At 35.1% G+C, this 18,287-nt stretch overlaps 1 protein-coding gene and 1 non-coding gene across 12 annotated transcripts in view; both read left to right on the plus strand.

Annotated features, from left to right (window-relative positions):
• Nucleotides 1-18,287, plus strand: part of TANC2 (tetratricopeptide repeat, ankyrin repeat and coiled-coil containing 2) — a 365,567-nt gene that overhangs the window by 95,502 nt on the left and 251,778 nt on the right. For all 11 annotated transcript variants that reach the window (XM_053211751.1, XM_027047991.2, XM_053211753.1 and 8 more), the window contains one exon: nt 16,041-16,112. In XM_053211751.1, the coding sequence (XP_053067726.1) occupies nt 16,041-16,112 (72 nt within the window). The remainder of the gene's footprint in view (nt 1-16,040; nt 16,113-18,287) is intronic.
• On the plus strand, nt 7,121-7,227 carry LOC113596105 (U6 spliceosomal RNA). The gene has a single exon (XR_003416813.2). It is a non-coding gene; the product is annotated as a U6 spliceosomal RNA (small nuclear RNA).

Consider the following 18,287-nt stretch of genomic DNA (forward strand, 5'->3'; position numbering starts at 1 on the left):
TCAAAATTGCTTTAACTGATATTTTGTTTTCTAAAATCCTTTTCTATCACTTAGCTATAGCTGATGGACCATTATCATCATCAGCTAGTGTAGATGTCACTTTTGAAAGCTGTTTAAAAGCCCATAGCAAGCGTATTCAGGAAGCAGTTGGGAAATATGTGAAGCTTTCTGCACTCCCAAAATGGCTGCCAACATGTAACCTGCCATCAAGTCCACTTGATTAAAACTTCTGAATGCTTCTCAACTTTGTCTTCTCTTGTCCTCTTCCATTCTCACTTCCTAATTTTAGGATTTCCTTTTTTCTCACTTAAATTATTATGTCTCCAGTCTTAGTACCCTTAGTCCATTCTTTATTTTGCTACAATAATGAATTTTCATAAATGTAAATCCCCATAACTTTCAAAATAAAATATGGCATGTCTTTTCACTAGTTCTCATTGCTATAACCATATCCTAACACAGATGCACACAGACATAAATAATACAGACTCATACATACAGATTTAGGATTTGCTAAAAAAAAAAAAAAAAAGTTGGTATTTGAATCTCCTTTATCAGAGGTGAAAAATCCTAATACAAATGTATCCATGAGCAGTATTTAGTTTAGTATTACACGTATTCTAAAATTTACTAAGTGGTAACATTCTCTCTATAGAATTCTGCATCTGGCTTATTTTATTTTGCTCTTGTTGGTATATAGGATTTGGTTGATTTCTTGTATGTGTTGTATAGTATTCAATTTTATGAGCATACTTCTTTTATTTTTTTTCCCTCCTAACAGAAATCTGAGTTTATTTCAGTGTTTGTTTTGTTCTGTGTTATTACAAATAATGCTGCAGTAAATATCCTTACACACATATCAGAGTTTCTCTAGGAGCTATACTTAGAAGTTGAATTGCCAGGATGTAGATTATTTGCATTTCACTTTTACTAGATAATTTCTGTGCTGTGTCACTACTAATTTATAGTCTTCTCAAAAGTGTTTGAGAGTTCCCGTTTTGCCATATCCTTCCCAACATTCATGTGGTCAGACTTCTTCATTTTCCCCAATCTGGTACGTGGAAGGTAATATCCTAGTGATTTAATTTGTTTCCTTAACTTCTTTGATGTGTTTTGGCCTTTCAGATGACCTCTTTTGTTAATAGCTTTCTTATATTCATTATGCATTTTTTCCCTTGGGTTATATATCTTTTTCTTATTGATTTATGGATATTCTTTGGATATGGCAAACTATAGCCCATGGGTCAAATCCAGTCTACCACCTGTTCTTGTGCAACCTGTGAGCTAAGGATATTTTTTACAGTTATTTTATGATTCAGCAAAAAAAAAAAAAAAAAAAAAAAAAAAACCCATAAAATGTCACAACATGTGAAAATTATATGAAATTCAAATTTCAAATTGTAGATTGATCCTTAGTCCTTGATAGTTATTGCAAATATCTTTTCTCAGTGTCTTTTCTGTCTTAAAACTTTGCTTTTGGTTAGACCAAAACTTTGGTCTTTTGGTTAGACTAAGACTAAAACTCTAAACCTCTGTGGAATGTAAGTTTAAAATTTTAATTTATTCATGTTTTTCATTCTTTATTCCCCCTATGTTGTTTCAGAAAATTGTTTTTAAATAGTTGAAGTTTTGTGTTTTTTATTTTCAGATTTTTATTACATTTTGATTTTTTTCCCCTTTCCCCTTAATTTTTTGATAATGAGAATATGGCATGACAGGGGATCTATTTATTTTTTATCCTGTGAAAAAGTTAATTTTTGTACCTTATTTGTTGTTGAATAGCCTTTCCTTTCTCCCGTACTTTATAATGCTGTTTTCTCATATATGAAGTTCCTTTATTTACATGTGAGTCTTTATTCAGTTTCTTTATCCAGTTACTTCCTTATTTTTTGATTAAATATTTCTATATTCTTTTTTCCTAATGTTTATTTTTGAGAGAGAGAGAGTGTGAAGAAGCAGGGGAGGGACAGAGAGAGAGAGAGAGAGAGAGAGGGAGAGACATAGAATCTGAAGCAGGCTCTTACATCTCAGAGCCTGATGTGAGGCTCAAACCCACAAACCATGAGATCATGACTCGAGCTGGGAGTCGGATGCTTAACCAACTGAGCCACCTAGGTGCCCCTAAATATCTTTGTCTTCTACTAGATCCTAATGATTCCTTTTATTCAACCACTTAATCATTGTTGTATTTACATTTCCTGGTTACTTAAGAGAAAAATACAATATAGTAATACTCTAGTAAAGACCTTACACATGACAAGTTTAGAGAGGGAAATAATGTTTTGAATTTTGTATGTTACATATAACAAGGTTTTTTCTTTAAAAAACCTTTTTCTGGGGCACCTGGGTGGCTCAGTTGGTTAAGTGTCCGACTTCAGCTCAGGTCATGATCTCGCGATCCGTGAGGTTGAGCCCTGCGTCCCGCTCTGTGCTGTCACCTCAGAGCCTGGAGCCTGCTTCAGATTCTGTCTTCCTCTCTCTCTGCCCCTCCCCCACTCATGTTCTGTCTGTCTGTCTGTCTGTCTGTCTCTCTCTCTCTCAAAGATGAATAAACGTTAAAAAAAATTTTTTTTAAAAAACACCTTTTTCTGTAAAACATTTTGACCTTGAATTTTTATTTTCATTGCCCTTATTATAATCAAATAATATAGGCATATGGGATAAACCAAGTATAACTTTTTGTGAAAAAAATTGAGGGATAGTTAGATAATATTTTTTATTGACTTTTTATTACTTTGGTTTTTCAATGAGTGTCAATAGATTTAAACACACTTATCAGAACAGAAAGATGTGCCTTTTCTTGGAGGTGAATTGTGGGAGGGGAATATTTGATTTTTAGCCTGGTAACTATCATCCTATCCCTTTAGGGAGTAAGAGGAATAACTATGAAAGTTTATTTTGTTATGAACATATGACATAAAAATTTTCTATTAGTAGTGCTGTTGAAACTTATCTTCATATATGAAGGCAGGAATTTGAGGTGAAAACCACTTTATCCTGACTTCCCAGGTATATAGTAGTTTCTCATAGACATCCTGAGGGTAGAGATCAGAAACTGGGGGACAAAGGGAGATCTAATTAGAAATGAAGCAGGAAAATGAAGGTCTTACAGACCATGTTAAGAATTTGTATCTATTCTAAGGGGGATCACTTTAACATTTTAAACATTAAATGGGAAAACTATTACATTTGCATTTCTAAATGATTACTCAGTTGTTTTATGGATAAACATTTAGAAGAGAATGGACATAGGAGTTGGAGACAGGTTGGGGTCAAGGGACATTTAGGAAAGAAAAATCAGCAACATTTGGTGATGAATTCATTGAGATGAGCTCTGATAGAGTATCAAGTTTGAAAGGGTGAGGGAAAAAGTGAGAATTTCGTGTTTGGATGTTTTGAATTTGAGGTGTATACGATACATTCAAGTAGAGATTTCAAAAAGGCAATTAGTAATTAGTAGACGAACCTTTCCAATTTTTACATAAATAGATGAATAAGGAGCTCCCTAGTAGAATAAAGGATTTAAAAGTAAAACATAGGGGCGCCTGGGTGGCTCAGCGCAGACAGCTCAGAGCCTGGAGCCTGCTTTGAATTCTGTGTCTCCCTCTCTGCCCCTCCCCCACTCACACTCTGTATCTCTGTCTCTCAAAAAAAAATAATAATAAACATTAAAAAAAAGTAAAACATGAGCATTTGTGTTGAGTATTAAGAATCGTCATAGAGCTCCTGTTGGAGAAATACTTGTTTGGTTTAAAAAAAAAATCAAGGGATTAAATAATTTCATTTCTAGCTGTTCATTTTTCCCTCCTTCTAGTCCTAGATCTAGAATTGATAAGGCACTAAATAGAGGTTAAGATTAATTAGATTGTAAATTAAATTCTTTGTTAAAGTGACTTATTATTTATCCTTTGCAATCTCCCATCTTATGTTCTCTATCTTGGTTAATGGAATTATAGTCAGTCCTTCCCAATCATGAGTTCTAAGGCATCCAGAATTCCCTTCTTTCACTCATTTCACTTTTTTTTTTTTTTTGCCTTATTATAACAACATTTGTTGCAGTTAATCATTCTCTTTTCCTTGAAGTTTTCTCTTCACTTAACTTCCAGGATACCACCCTCTCCTAGTTCTGTTGCTCCCTATCTCCCTGGTTTGTTCTTTCTCATCTCCCCAGTCTCTAAATGGGATAGTGCCCCAGGGCTCACTTTTCACTCATTAATTAATTCAGCAGCTATCTTTTGAGCACCTACGGGGTGTCAGCGGTTGCTCTAGGCATGGGGGATAGAACAGTGGATACAACATTATTTGCCCTCATGGAAGTTACATTCTAGTAGAGAAGCTGCCCCAAATTAAAGTACATAAGTAAAATACAGAATATATTAGTGATAACTACTAAGGAGAGACAATAACCAGGGAAGGGAGACATACTTTTTACTTGTCTATGCACTTGTGTAAAAAAGTATGTCTGTGTAACAAAACTGAGAAGTGACCATTGGATTTAGCGATGGGCTTTATAGGAGATCTTGGTAAATGTGACTTTTCTGGAGCGGTGTGGGCAAAAGGCTGATAGTGTATTTGAGGAAGAAAGGGGCAGGAAAACTGATGATAGTGATTAGAAACATCTCTTTCACAGGGATGCAAGGTCTTTGTGATTCTCAGTCCCAAATATTCAACGAATCTACCCTTTCTTCTGTATTCTCAGTGTTAATGCATTTATTCAGGCTTTCCTTTCCTTTGGGCTTAGTGCAGTGATCTCTTTGCCTTTAGCCTGTGACCCCATAATGCCAACTTAATATATGCTTGCCAAATTTGTCTTTTGAAAACACTGGTCAGATCATGCTCCTCCCCTGCTCAGTGTCCTTCATTTTCTTCCCTACTTCACTTAGAGGGTGAAGTCTACTCATAAATAATGACTATGCCTTTTGTGATTATGCCTCTGCCAACTTTTCTGCTTTCATAGCCTGCCTCTTCCGTATACTTTCTGCACTCTAGTTCTGTCAAACTCTGGGTTTTCCTAAGTGCACCATGTTCTTTTATTCTTGTCTGTTTTTATAAATAAAGTCTGGTACTGTTCCTGAACATCCCTTCTCATACTTTAGGAGCTGTGGCTTGCCTGAGACCAGGTTAATGTGAAGAAGCAGAGGCTATTCCAGTTTTTAGAATCTTATTAGGAAGCTTTTCATCTAGGTGACATCATCATCTTGGTGGTATAACTTCTCAAGCCCAGCCCAAAGGAGTAAATTGAGTCTAGTTAATGATAGGTTAAAACCACCTTGACATTACACAATATTATCCCAGTTTAGTCCACAATCCCCCAAGCCACCAAAATCAGTAATAAACAGGGTGTTAACCCATGAATGTAAACTTTATCCTCAATTTAGAGATCATATCCTTCTGTACAGTTAGTATTTCTTACCTGTAGGATCTGTCTATTAGCACTGGAAACTTGCAAATGGATCCAGTTCATCACTGTCTCATAGCTCCGCTCAATGTCTACTAACGCTTCTCGACTTTGGCTGCACGTTCAGTCATCCAGGGAATTTTAAAGACCCTGTCATGCTTGGGTCTGACTCTAAGTATTCTCATTTCATTGATCTGGGTGGTAACTTGAGCATAAGGATTTTTTTTTAAATCCCTGGATTTCTAGACCAGTCTGATATGTGGCCAAGATTGAGACTTATATGTATCCTCAGCATCCAGTTCCAACAGATAAGAACACCAAAAATACATAAGGTAAGAGAGTGTGTGTGTATACACCTACTGACATTCAGTTATAATTTTTTTTTAATTTTTAATGTTTTTTTTTTCTTGAGAGAGAGAGAGCGAGAGACAGTGTGAGTGGGGGAGGGGCGGAGAGCAAGGGAGACACAGAATCCGAAGCAGGCTCCAGACTCTGAGCTGTCAGCACAGAGCCCGACACGGGGCTCAAACTCACGAGCCATGAGATCATGACCTGAGCCGAATCAGATGCTTAACTGACTGAGCCACCCAGGTGCCCTGACATTCAGTTATAATTTTAGCTATTGTTAAGTTGCTGTGTTGGACTCTTTTATTCAAAGCTTCAACCCCACAAAGTGTTTAAAAAGTGTAAATTGACAAAAATAAACTGAAAATTCCTTCTAGCTCTGTCATTCTGTGCTTATCTATAAGAGATATCTATGCTTCCTAAAATTCCACGCAGAAAAAGCTGCTGAACTCAAGCATTTGAGTGAGCCATACTGAGTATCTAATTTGAGGTGAAGAGGTTTGAAATCAGAGATTGTTTCAAAATCACCTTGGAATTTTTTCATCTTTTTTTGGTCTCCTACCAACTGTAACATGTCATGATATATTTGTGTATAGAAAGAGAACGGTGGAGAAGAGAACAGGCTTTAGAATTAGGCCTGGCTTCAGATCCTGGATCCTGCACTTAACTAACTCCAGCTGTGGCCATATTTGCTGAAAATCTCAACTCCTGTTTCCTGATCTATCAAAAAGAAAAAATGATAATTATATTATAAGGTTTTATTGAGGATTGAGTGACATAAATTTGTAAAACACTTAGCACAGTGCCTGACACATAATAAGAGCCAAAGAGGTAGTGTCTGTTTTCATCAATGTTGGCACAGCTGAAGAAGCTAGGGCTTGAATTTTCTTTTGCAGTGATGTAGGGCATGTCAACATGTCTACCTGTTTAGTTAATTTGAGTGTATGGATAGTGTGCATTCTTGGAATTATTTGATGAGGATAGCAATTTGCTTTTGTGGTCTTCCTCCCCTAAACCTATAACCAAAGTCTAATCATGAGAAAAACATCAGACAAACCCCAACTGAGGGCATTCTACTAAACTGACCCATACATCTCAAAACTGTCAAGGTTACCAACAAAAAAGTCTGAGAAACTAATCTAAGGAACCTAATATGTGATGACTAAATGTAATGTATCACGGACTGGAAAATATATATTAAATAAAAACTGAGGAAATCTCAAAGTGTGGACTTTAGTTAATAATGTATCAATATGATTCATTAGTTTTGGCAAATGACTAATCTAAGTGGGAAACCAGGTGTAGGGTTTATGAGATTTCCCTATACTACCTCAGCAACTTTTCTATAAATCTAAAACCATTCTAAAATAAAAGTTAGTGCTCCCTTTGGCAACACATATACTAAAATTGGAACGATACAGAGAAGATTATCATGGCCCCTGCACAAAAATGACACACAAATTTGTAAAGCATTCCATATTTTTGAGGAGGACAGATATCATGTTTTCATTCCTATGTGGATCTTGAGAAACTGAGAGAAGACCATGGGGGAAGGGAAGGGGAAAAGAATAGTTACAAACAGAGAGGGAGGGAAGCAAGCCATAAGAGACTCTTAAATACAGAGAATAAACTGATGGGCGGGGGGTAGAGGAGAGGGGGAAATGGGTGATGGGCATTGAGGAGGGCCCTTGTTGGGATGAGCACTGGGTGTTTATGTAAGCGATGAACCATGGGGATCCACCCCCAAAAACTAAGAGCACACTTTGCACACTGTATGTTAGACAATTTGACAATAAATTATATTTAAAAACTAAATAAGTAAAATAAAAATTTTATTAATAAAAAACAAGAAAAATGTATCATTGTAGATACATTTTTTGTTTAATTTTTTTTAACATTTATTTATTTTTGAGAGAGAGAGGTACAGCACAAGCAGGGGAAGAGCAGAGAGAGAGGGAGACACAGAATCCAAAGCAGGCTCCAGGCTCCGAGCTGCCAGCACAGAGCCTGACGCGGGACTCAAACTCACAGACCGTGAGATCATGACCTGAGCCGAAGTTGGCCACTCAACCAACTGAGCCACCCAGGCGCCCCGATACCTTTATTTTTAAAGGTTGCTCCATTAATTTAATTCTGTGTTAGGCTTGACATTTTGTATATTCATTGTGCACTTTGAAAGCACAGTCATCAACTTTTAAAATACATTATTGCTGGTGATTGCTCCATTTACAATTAGCGAGTCTACTTTGTTTTCCTCTTATTAGTCCTCATCATTGATGCATAGCTCCATCATGAGAATCAAAACATTCTGTGTTTAGAACTTTTCTTGAGCCTACGGATCAGACCTTCTGGGATACCTTAGGCAATTTTGGATAACTTAGGCAAATATAAGTTAATAACTCATCATAGGGAAGTTATTTTTCTTATTTAGATTTAGAATATATAAGCTAGATCTGTGCAAACCTGTGAAAAGTACTGATAGCATTATGTTAATAAATACTTCTTAGTTGGTATAGTATGCTTCCTTTTTTCTTTAGAGGAGGAGCCACTATAGATGTTTTCTAACGAACAAAGTCAATTTTAGGTGGCTCTGGGCTTCCCTATGAAAGTTCTTATTGATAATTAAGATCTCTGAGACTGTTATGGAGGATAAGGGCTTAATGTTTAGGATAATGCCACTTTTCTTTTTATAGTTACAGTTTGGATAAGAAAAGAAAAACAGTGAACTTCTTAAATTGTGTCTCAAACCACATTAATACCACTTATTTTTTTCTTGAACTTGATTTGGTTTTATGAATGCATTAATTTTAGAGCTGGCCCTTGACAAAATTAATTCAACAATGTTTTTTGTTTGTTTGTTTGTTTTGAGAATACCCATGCCATACCAGATTCCAAGTTGGCAATGAAAATACCAAGATGAAAAAGGCTTTCAAAGGCACACTTTAAACTTTTTATAGTCCAAAGATAGTCATATAAATAATTAATCATTATGTAGTGTGGCAGTGCCGTAAAACAGATATGGGTAATGTGCTATAGAAGCACAGAAGAGGGAACAATTAATTCTTAATGGGAGGCATCCCAAAAGTCTTATAGAGAGGAATCAGGGAATGATATTTAAGCTATCTTTTGGCGAAAGGATGTTGCTACTGATGGGATGATGATAAATGAAGATTCCAGTTATCAAAAAAAAAAAAAAAAAGATTCCAGTTTCCATTTATTCCTAAGTGTTTATTTAGTGCCAGGTGGCATGCTGTGTTTTATATACATTACTACATTTGTTTTTCACTACAACTCCATAGGTATTACAGCTTCAAAAGAAATTGAGGTTCAGGGAAATTAATGAATATTCCTAAGTAGTTCGAAGATTGAGTCCAGCTTAGTTTTGCTAGACACCAATCCCAATTTCTTATATTGTCTAGTAAAGGCAGCTGCATTTTAAGTAGAAGAAATAGCGTGAATAAATTGATGGAGGCATTATAATGCATTTCCTCTTTGAATATCATCAAGTAGTTTGGTGTGCCAGCATATAGGGGAATGTATTATTTAGGATGTTACAGTTGCAGGGAATAGAGTATTTGTCCCAGAATTGCTTGAACCCAGGGTTAGCTAACTTTTTCTGTGAAAGTCTGGATAGTAAATATGTTAGGTGTTGTAGGCCAGATAGTTGCAAATACTGAACTCTGTCATTGTAGTGTAAAAGCAGCCATTCACTATATATAAATGAGTGATCATGACCACATGCTAATAAAACTTCATTTATGGACACTCACATTTGGATTTGATATACATTTTATGTCACAAAGTATTACTGTTTTAACTTTCAGTCATTTAAAAGTGTGAAATCTGTTCTTACTTCGCTCACTGGCTGTACAAAAATAGGTAGCAGGCTAGATTTGGCTTATGTGCTAGTTTATTCACCTCTGGTTTATATGATGGTGAGGATTTATTGGACCAGAAGTAGGGTAATTTTCTTTAGTTATCCAGTGTTAGTAAGGACGTTGGTGTCTTCCATCTCTGTCCTAATTTTCATAGTAATAACTTTATCCTATGATTTACTCCCTTTATTTTTAAGAATGGCAGCCAGAATATCCAGGGTCTCCATGGGTTGTCTTCTATGTCTAGTGAGAGAGAAGACCTTCTCCAGAAACTCTTTCTAATCTCTCTTGAGCTTAATCCCATCAGGTTTCATCCCTACCACTCCACAGGAACCATGTTAAATCATCTACATTGACTAAATTTAGTGATCCGTTCTCAGTTTCATATTACTTGACCTATCAACATTTGATCTTTTCCCTTCCATGAAACTCTTTTCTTAACTTCTGTACTCTTCTAGTTTTATTTCTGTTCTCTGGTTACTACTCCTTATTGTCTGGTGTTTTTCCTCATACCACCAGCTTCTGCATGTTGGATTCAGCCCCAAGCTTTAGTCTTTTGACTCTCTCACACTCTCTCTCTCTCTCTCTGTCTCTCTCTGTCTCTGTCTCTCTCTCTCTCTCTCACACACAAACACACACACACACACACACACACACACACTTATACTCCCTTATGTGGGGATGTCATACAGTTTAAAAGTAGCTTATGTACTGATGGCATATGTATGTTCATGTTCACGTCTGCTTATTTGTGTAACAGGCATCTCAAGCTTAGGATGTCCAGAACTGATTTCCAAATACTTCCCTCATACCCAGACTTATTCTCTCACAGTCTTTCCTGTCTCAGTAAATTGCAGATCCATTGGTTGGGTCCAAGATACTAGAATTACCTGGATTATTTCTTTATTTTTCTCTTCTGACAGTAGATTCTCTCTGCTGTACCTTCAAGATAAATCCAGCATCTGACTCCTTCTCACCACTTCCACTGCTCCCTTAGTCGAAGTGTTCATTCTTCTTCTGGATTTTTGCAGTAGCCTCTGAATTGATTTCTGCCTGCTTCTGCTCTCTTTCCCCTGAAGTCCCCTCTACCACCACTTTAATGATTTCTTTGTTATAGGGGCACCTGGGTAGCTCAGTTCGTTAAACAACCAACTTCGGCTTAGGTTGTGATCTTGTGATCTCGTGGTTTATGACTTAGAGCTGTTTCGGGCTCTGTGCCGACAGCTCAGAGCCTGGAGCCTGCTTCAGATTCTGTCTCCTTCTCTCTTTGTCCCTCTGCTGCTCATGCTCCGTCTCTCTCTTTCTCAAAAATAAATAAAAATACATTAAAACAATTTCTTTGTTATAAAAGATAACAGTAGAGATTTTTGAAACCAGACAATTTGAATTTTAGGATTGTGGTGTGATTTGGGGACAGTAACTTTCCTTCCCTGAGTCTCAGTCTTATATTTAAGGGGTAAATGGGTGATTCAGTTGGTTAAGCGGCCAACTCTTGACCTTGGCTCAGGTCATGTGAGTTCGAGCCCCGCATCAGGCTCCATGCTGACAGTGTGGAGTCTGCTTGGGATTCATTCTTTCTCTTTCTGTCTCTCTCAGAATACATACATACATACATACATACATACATACATACATACATTCTACCTACCTACCTACTTACCTTTGGATAATAAATCTGGCTTATGTTCTTGGTCCTTCCTTTTGTATTAAAAAAAAAAAATTCCACTCATACCTTCCAGTTCTTGTCTGCCTTTGTTGGCATTAAGTGTACATAGTTCTTACAGATTCATGCCTGGCCAGTAAAAGGAACCAGAGTTTATAGTTGAATAGTAAAAGTATTGTATTTTATGCAGTTTTAATACCCCTCCCATGCTTTCTATTAGGGCAGTATATTTAAAGTTTCCAAAGGAGAATTAAAGGCAACCAGACTTCAAAATTTTAATTTATAATCTCATCTGTTATTTATACTAGCAGAGTATTTAGCTGAGAAGACTAAAGATGAGCTTAGGTTACCAAATTCAAGGTCACTTAAATTGTTAATTTTTCAGCTGTAATATTTTGATCCTGGGTTGAGAAGAAGAATCATTTAAAGTATCCCCTACTTACAGAAAAGAAAATATTTTTCTTGGCATGGTTCAGGCACTTTCTTAATAGACTTTCTTTAACTTAAATCCCTTCATAGAAATCACTACATACTGAATATCTCTATATGGTTGGTATTTCTTTACCAGGACTGTTTTAGTGCTATAATACACCTGAGTTGAAAGCTATCTACCCTATGAGGTAAATTCTCCTATGACATTTTGCATAGGAAATGATGGGAATAGGAAATCTATTAAGGTTTCTCCATATTAAATATACATTGTTTTATATTACTTGCTGGGTTTAACTCAGTATGCAGGTAAAAAAACAAATGTTCTTTGCTGATTATCATAAATCCAGGAAACCTAAGTTCTGCTTTTAACAGCTAGCCCTTGAGTTGGACAGTCAGGTCTTTTTATTTCTGTACCTGTTACATCAGGGGTTTTCTTCTGTAAAGTTGACAGTATATCTGAAGTAAGTCTTTAATTCAAGTTTGATGAGTAAATTCTAACTTCATAGATGCACCCCTGTCCTACTGTCTACACTCTGGGGTGAGGTAATAAGTGTCATGCAAATAGCTTGACTTGCTTAATGACTGAAGGTCTTCTGTTTTGTCCATAAATGTTGATGTGTCCTGTGTGGGAGGTCTTACCTGTACTGAAAGAATTGTGTGTTAAAGCAAAAACATTTATAGTACTGTATGTCACTGCAATCTTGCTATTTTGGATAATGGTTTCGTTGGTTCCATAAGCATACCGCAAACACTTTCAAAGGGGTTGAAATTTTTCCCTACATCATTTTGGGGAAGTGGTGAGTTTATTCTTTTTGAAAAATCTTTATTGTCTACTTTTACCTGAGGGTTAATCTCAGCTCTTACGATTAGTCTCCACTGAGGTAAGGCATGGTTGGTTATAAGGTTTCAGTCTTAGAGGAGTGAACTGCTCAAATTTATTGCAATGTATTTCTGATTTTATTTTGAAAATTTAGGCAGTTAAAACATTATAGATTATGATGGTATCAAATGGTGATTTTTTTGGTCTTCATATTCATTGGCTTGCTGACTCAAAATTATGTCTTAAGCCATTTCTTGCCTATTTTTTTCCTGTGTATTATTTTATCAATACCGTAACATTCTGGAGATCATGCAAATTTTTGAAGCCTAGTTTTTTATTTATTTTTTTTCCTCTTATTGTTTAGGAAGACAGTGCTGCTGACAGAAACATCTATTTTATTCAAAGAACTTCTCACATACTTTAAGAGCATGTTTTGATGTTAAAACAGAAATTTGTGTGTATATATATATTTTTATCCACATAGAAAAATCAGAAAAATGAAAATTTAAGACCTGCCTGAATATGAATGTTGCTCATTGTCATTGATTTCCAAGTAAAGGAAAAGAAAGGCACTTGCATAAAAAAATTAATTACTAGGAAGGAAAATTGACTAGTACTGTATTTGCATATCCTGATTTAAGATGCCATATATTTCTAGTATAGTTTTCTATTTTTGATAAAATGAATCTTTATTCCACAATAATTTATGACTGCATAATTCTTTATCTTTTTTTTTTTAATCTGTTAAAAGACTTAGGTTGTTTGACCTGTAAAATTTCCCATAGTCTGTATTTTGTTGATCATGTGCTTAGGAACAATTCAACATTTTCATCTGTCCTTTGTTTTTCCTGAAAACCCACAGATTCAGTAGTTTGACCAGACTCAGGTTTGATTGAAAACTATAACTGCGCTCCTGTCACCAGGAGACATACAGTGTCTGGTGTTTATTCCCTTTTTAGTGTTGTTAGTAATTGATATTCAGTGCCTCTGGAGCTGTTCACTCATGAAATGGTGATATTCTGATTTTTTCTTGTTTCCCATTTACTGTCTGGAATGATTTTATAGAAGATCTCTGTTATGTACTCTTGGGCTACCAGTACAGTTTATATAGGAAATGTAGGAATTATTTAATTCTTTCCTTTCCCCCCAAATTTCAAGATAATGAACTGGGTTTCTATCATGCTTAGAAGGTGACCAGTTACTGTCATGTTGTTTGTAGATATCATTGTGATCTCATGACCAGTGAGAGCTTCTTTACTGAGTCTTTTTGATATGACCCTAGTTGTACATTGTCTTTGATAGCTTCCTTACAACTGCACGTCAGGATGGTCCAGGTTCATTAGTACATATCCTTTGCTAAACTATCTAGGTTTTTTTTTTTTTAATTTAACTAAAAAAAAATCTTTAATGTTTATTTTTGAGAGAGACAGAGAGAGAGAGAGAGACAGACAGACAGAGCATGAGAGGTAGAGGTGCAGAGAGAGAGAGACGGAGACGCAAAATCTGAAGCAGGCTTCAGGCTCTGAGCTCTCAGCACAGAGCCCAATGAGAGGCTCAAACCTGCAAACTGTGAGATCATGACCTGAGCCAAAGTCGCATGTTTAACCCACAGAGCCACCCACGCGCCCCTAACCAAAATTTTTTAAAAGCAAGCTCTACGCCCAACACGGGGCTTTAGCTCATGGCCCCGAGATCAGGAGTTGTATGCTCTACCCACTGAGCCAGCTGGGTGCCCCTAAGCCAGCTAGTTCTTTAAGAAGTCCTGGTTTGTCTTAATGGAGAATGGCATTTCAAGATCACAGTCGGGGTGCTAGGAGTGGTCATTGCCACTCAAGCACTCTTTGTAAGTGCTTTTAGTGGACAGAACTAGGGTATACCCGTGACTTATAATATTGTACTTACATTTGCAATGTAGGTTCAGTACTACAGAGTTTTTACTTCTCTGTATTTTTATATCCATATTTTCTTTCTTCCACACTGAGAATTCTGGTTCTCAAGGAGACAATAACATTAGAGTATCCCATAATTAATCATTTGCTTTATCCCTCTTTGTAAAGATCTCAGAACATTGTTGCCACCGGTTTTGATTACTGAAATCAGTTAACTTTTTGTTGTTTTTTAAAATGCTTTCTCCAACCTCTATCCCCTCCATTTTTTTATGGTAGCACTGCATCTACATTGTCAGATCTTATAGCCATTACATTCTGTAATCTCCCCATTTAAAAACTCTGATTTATTTCGGTGTTTCTCCTGTTGCTTTGATTGCCTATAGCTAGTTCTCTAGAAGAGCCAGGACAAGTTCATTGGGACAGTATTCCCTGAGGTTTTGCATGTTGATAACAGTTTGTCTTTATACTAAAAGGTTAGTTTTACTGGATATAAAATCTTTGGTTCAAGTTTTCTTTGTGTATTTGAAATTTATTATTTTCTCTTATAAATCATGTGACGCTTTTGCCTAAATGCCCAAGAGATTTTTTTCCCCTTTTTTCTTTAAAGTCCAGTAATTTTAGTAAAAAATTACTTGGTGCATTGATCTAAGTTGATTATCTCAACTACACAGGGTGCTCTCGCAATATGTAGTTTCAGATATACTGTATATACATATATATGTGTGTGAGAATGTATACACGTATTTATACACACATATAACTATATATCACATATAACGTATACACATTTTTTTCTGGGAAAGCATTTTTGTATTACAGTTTTAAATATTTGTTTTGTTCTCTCACTTTGTTTTTCTCCTTTAGGGCTTCTTTTTTTAATTTTTCTTATTTTTGGTCTTATGCTGAATCTTCTTTGCTTATCTCTGATATTTGGCACCTTCTCAAATCCTTTTTAATGTCTCTTTTTTTTAATTTGTTAAAGATTTTCTTCCTTTTTACTCTCTGTTTCTTTTAAGGTCTTTTGTTATGTTTATTTGTGCTTGTTTTCTTCCGGCTTAGTCTTCGGTACTGAAATGATTTTTGTTTTATTTCTAGTTCTTAGTTTTTGTCTCCTCATTTCTGAGTTTTTCTGATTCTGATTTATATTGCTGTTTCATGTGTTACCTAATTTTCTTATTATCTCTCATAAGACCTCTAAATATAATTTTTATTAGTAAAACATAGAGTCCAGGGGATTATTTGACATACTTTATACAAATAAACAGCTGTAATTAATTTAGACATTGCTTTAAATCTTTAAATCAAAGCTTCTATACTAGAATCTGTGAGTGAACTTTAGAGTTGATAAAATTACTCATTACGTGTGAGGTAGAGTGTATAGTATAGGGGTAGGGAAAAAAAACACCTTGAATTTCTTTAAACTTCCAGAGGGAAATGTAAACTGTCCTCAAAAAAATATGTGTAAAAACTTTTCATTTATATAGGAAAAAGTCCTCAAATATTTTAATGATTAAGATTATAAGAATTAAAAACAAATGATAGATATTATTGTTTTGAGATACAGATGGCACCATAGATAATTTCATTATCTATTGGCTCTCTTTCTACTTTTATATAGATGGAGGGAGCGAGGAACCACCGGATCGAAGACAGTCAAGTGTAGACTCTCGCCAAAGCCGCTCTGGGCAAGGTAAATTTTCATTAAATTTATTATTAAAATGAAAAAGACAAGATATCAGTTATTCCTTTCTAGTATTTAATCTGAGGATTGGGGTTTCCTTGGGTCTAGTTTGGATATTCTAGTTTCTCCTTTACAGCTTTAAATGTTACAGTCTAAAAGTTCTGTGATATCATTTATTCAAGCTAAAATGAAAACTGATGTCATGTCTTTTTTTAAATGGTAATACCTTAATAAGGTCTTAAGTAATTTTGGAGCATTTGATACATGTCTGGATATCACTGTTGGAATACAACCAAAAGTAAATTTTTTACATTTATAACAACACACTGGCTTTGGAAAATTTCATCAATGCAGGGCACCTGGGTGGCTTAGTTGGGTAAACATGTGACTTGGGCTCAGGTCATGATTTTGGGGTTGTGGGTTTGAGTCCCTGTTGGGCTCTGTGCTGACAGTTCAGAACCTGGAGGCTGCTTTCGATTCTGTGTCTCCCTCTCTCTCTGCCTCTCCTCTGCTCGAGCTCTGTCTCTCTCTCAAAAATAATTAAACAAAAAAATTTTAAAAAATAAAATTTCATCAATGCAATATTGTTTTAGCTCTCTCAGAAGAATAATTTTTGTTTCTAATTTCCATCTTGAATTAGGATTTTCTTAATTAGTTTCCTTTTCTATTTAAAATTTAGTATGTGCTTTAGACTGGTTTTTTGAAGTGACAACTTCCAAACTAGGTAAAAAATATCTGGTATCAATGAAATCTTCAGATAGGTCTTCCTTAATTAACTTATTTAAATATGTACTAACTTATTTAAAATAGTAGTTATCCACTTTTTATTTATTTTATTTTCTCTGTCCAAAACTAGAATGAATGCTCCATGATTGCAGAGATTTTTGTTTTGTTCATTGCTGTATTTCTTGTGCCAAGAATAAGTACCTGATATATAGTAGTTACTAAATAAATACTGCTGAATGAATGAAATGATCTCTATGAGAATTGAGAACCCAAACTGATGAATGTATTATAAAATCTCAGGCAGTCAGTGTGTGTGATTTTTAGAGAATCTTTACTTATACATAAAATAAAGCTTAGAGTTACAAATTTATGGTGTTTTAATCTTATTAAAGTTCCTGATTTATTTCATAATCCTGTTCCCTTTTTTCTCCAAGTTTGCTCTTCCCAAGTTTTAGAGTTGTGCTATTTTTATAAAATTGTTTGTTGCAGAATAAAAAGAGGAATAATATATGCAGGTTGATTTGCAAATTTTAACTTGTACTAGTATTTATTCATTTTTAATTAATACACATGGTATAAGTATATCAAGAATTTGTCTAATTGTTTTCTTTTTTCCCCCTTAAACATTTTTATATGAAAAAAGAACTTGAAAAAATGAATTATAGTACATAAATATATCAAATCAACACATGGTACACCTTAAACTTTCATAATGTCATATGTCAATTGTATCTCAGTAAACCTGCAGGGAGGGGGAAGGAAAGAAAATGAGCTCATGTACAAAAGACCCTAAAAATAAAATTAGGAGAAATTAATTTTTAAAAGTATACTAATTTTTATTAAATATTATAATTTTTAATATCATAATTTGTATTAAATGTCACAGATATAGATGTGAGAGTTTATTCATTTACTTATATCCCCTGAGCTTGTCTGTTAAAGTTTTTTTTCAAATCAGTGAGTGTAGTTGAATTCTAATAAAAACAGCTGAACTTAGTATGAACTTCATAACAACAAAATCAATGATCTCCATGTTCTTGAGCACAACTACCTGATCTCAGTTAAAAATGACCAGGAATGGCATCATCATCAGAGCTAACTAATAGTTAAATTGTGTTTCTTACCTTCTTGAAGATTTTGTTTGTATTATCTCTTTATTCAAAAGACGGAAATAAAAAATACAAAGCCATTTATAATGAGCTGAATGGGAGTCTGTATTATCTGTATTATCAGGGATGAAGAGATGGGATGAATACACACTTCTACTTTTGCTCCTTTCAGAAACCTGCTAAAAGATCAGTAAAGTGTGATTGGAGAAAAGCCAACATGGACACACTTTTAGAAACTGGAGAGTATATGAATAATTAAAAACTGAACCCTAAATGCAATAACAGAGCAAGGCAAGAAAACAAACTGATTTACCCTCCAGAAAAAAAAAACTCAAGAATGGTAGCATGT

This window comes from Acinonyx jubatus, chromosome E1 (genome assembly GCF_027475565.1).
Source record: "Acinonyx jubatus isolate Ajub_Pintada_27869175 chromosome E1, VMU_Ajub_asm_v1.0, whole genome shotgun sequence".
NCBI classification, from domain to species: domain Eukaryota; kingdom Metazoa; phylum Chordata; class Mammalia; order Carnivora; family Felidae; genus Acinonyx; species Acinonyx jubatus.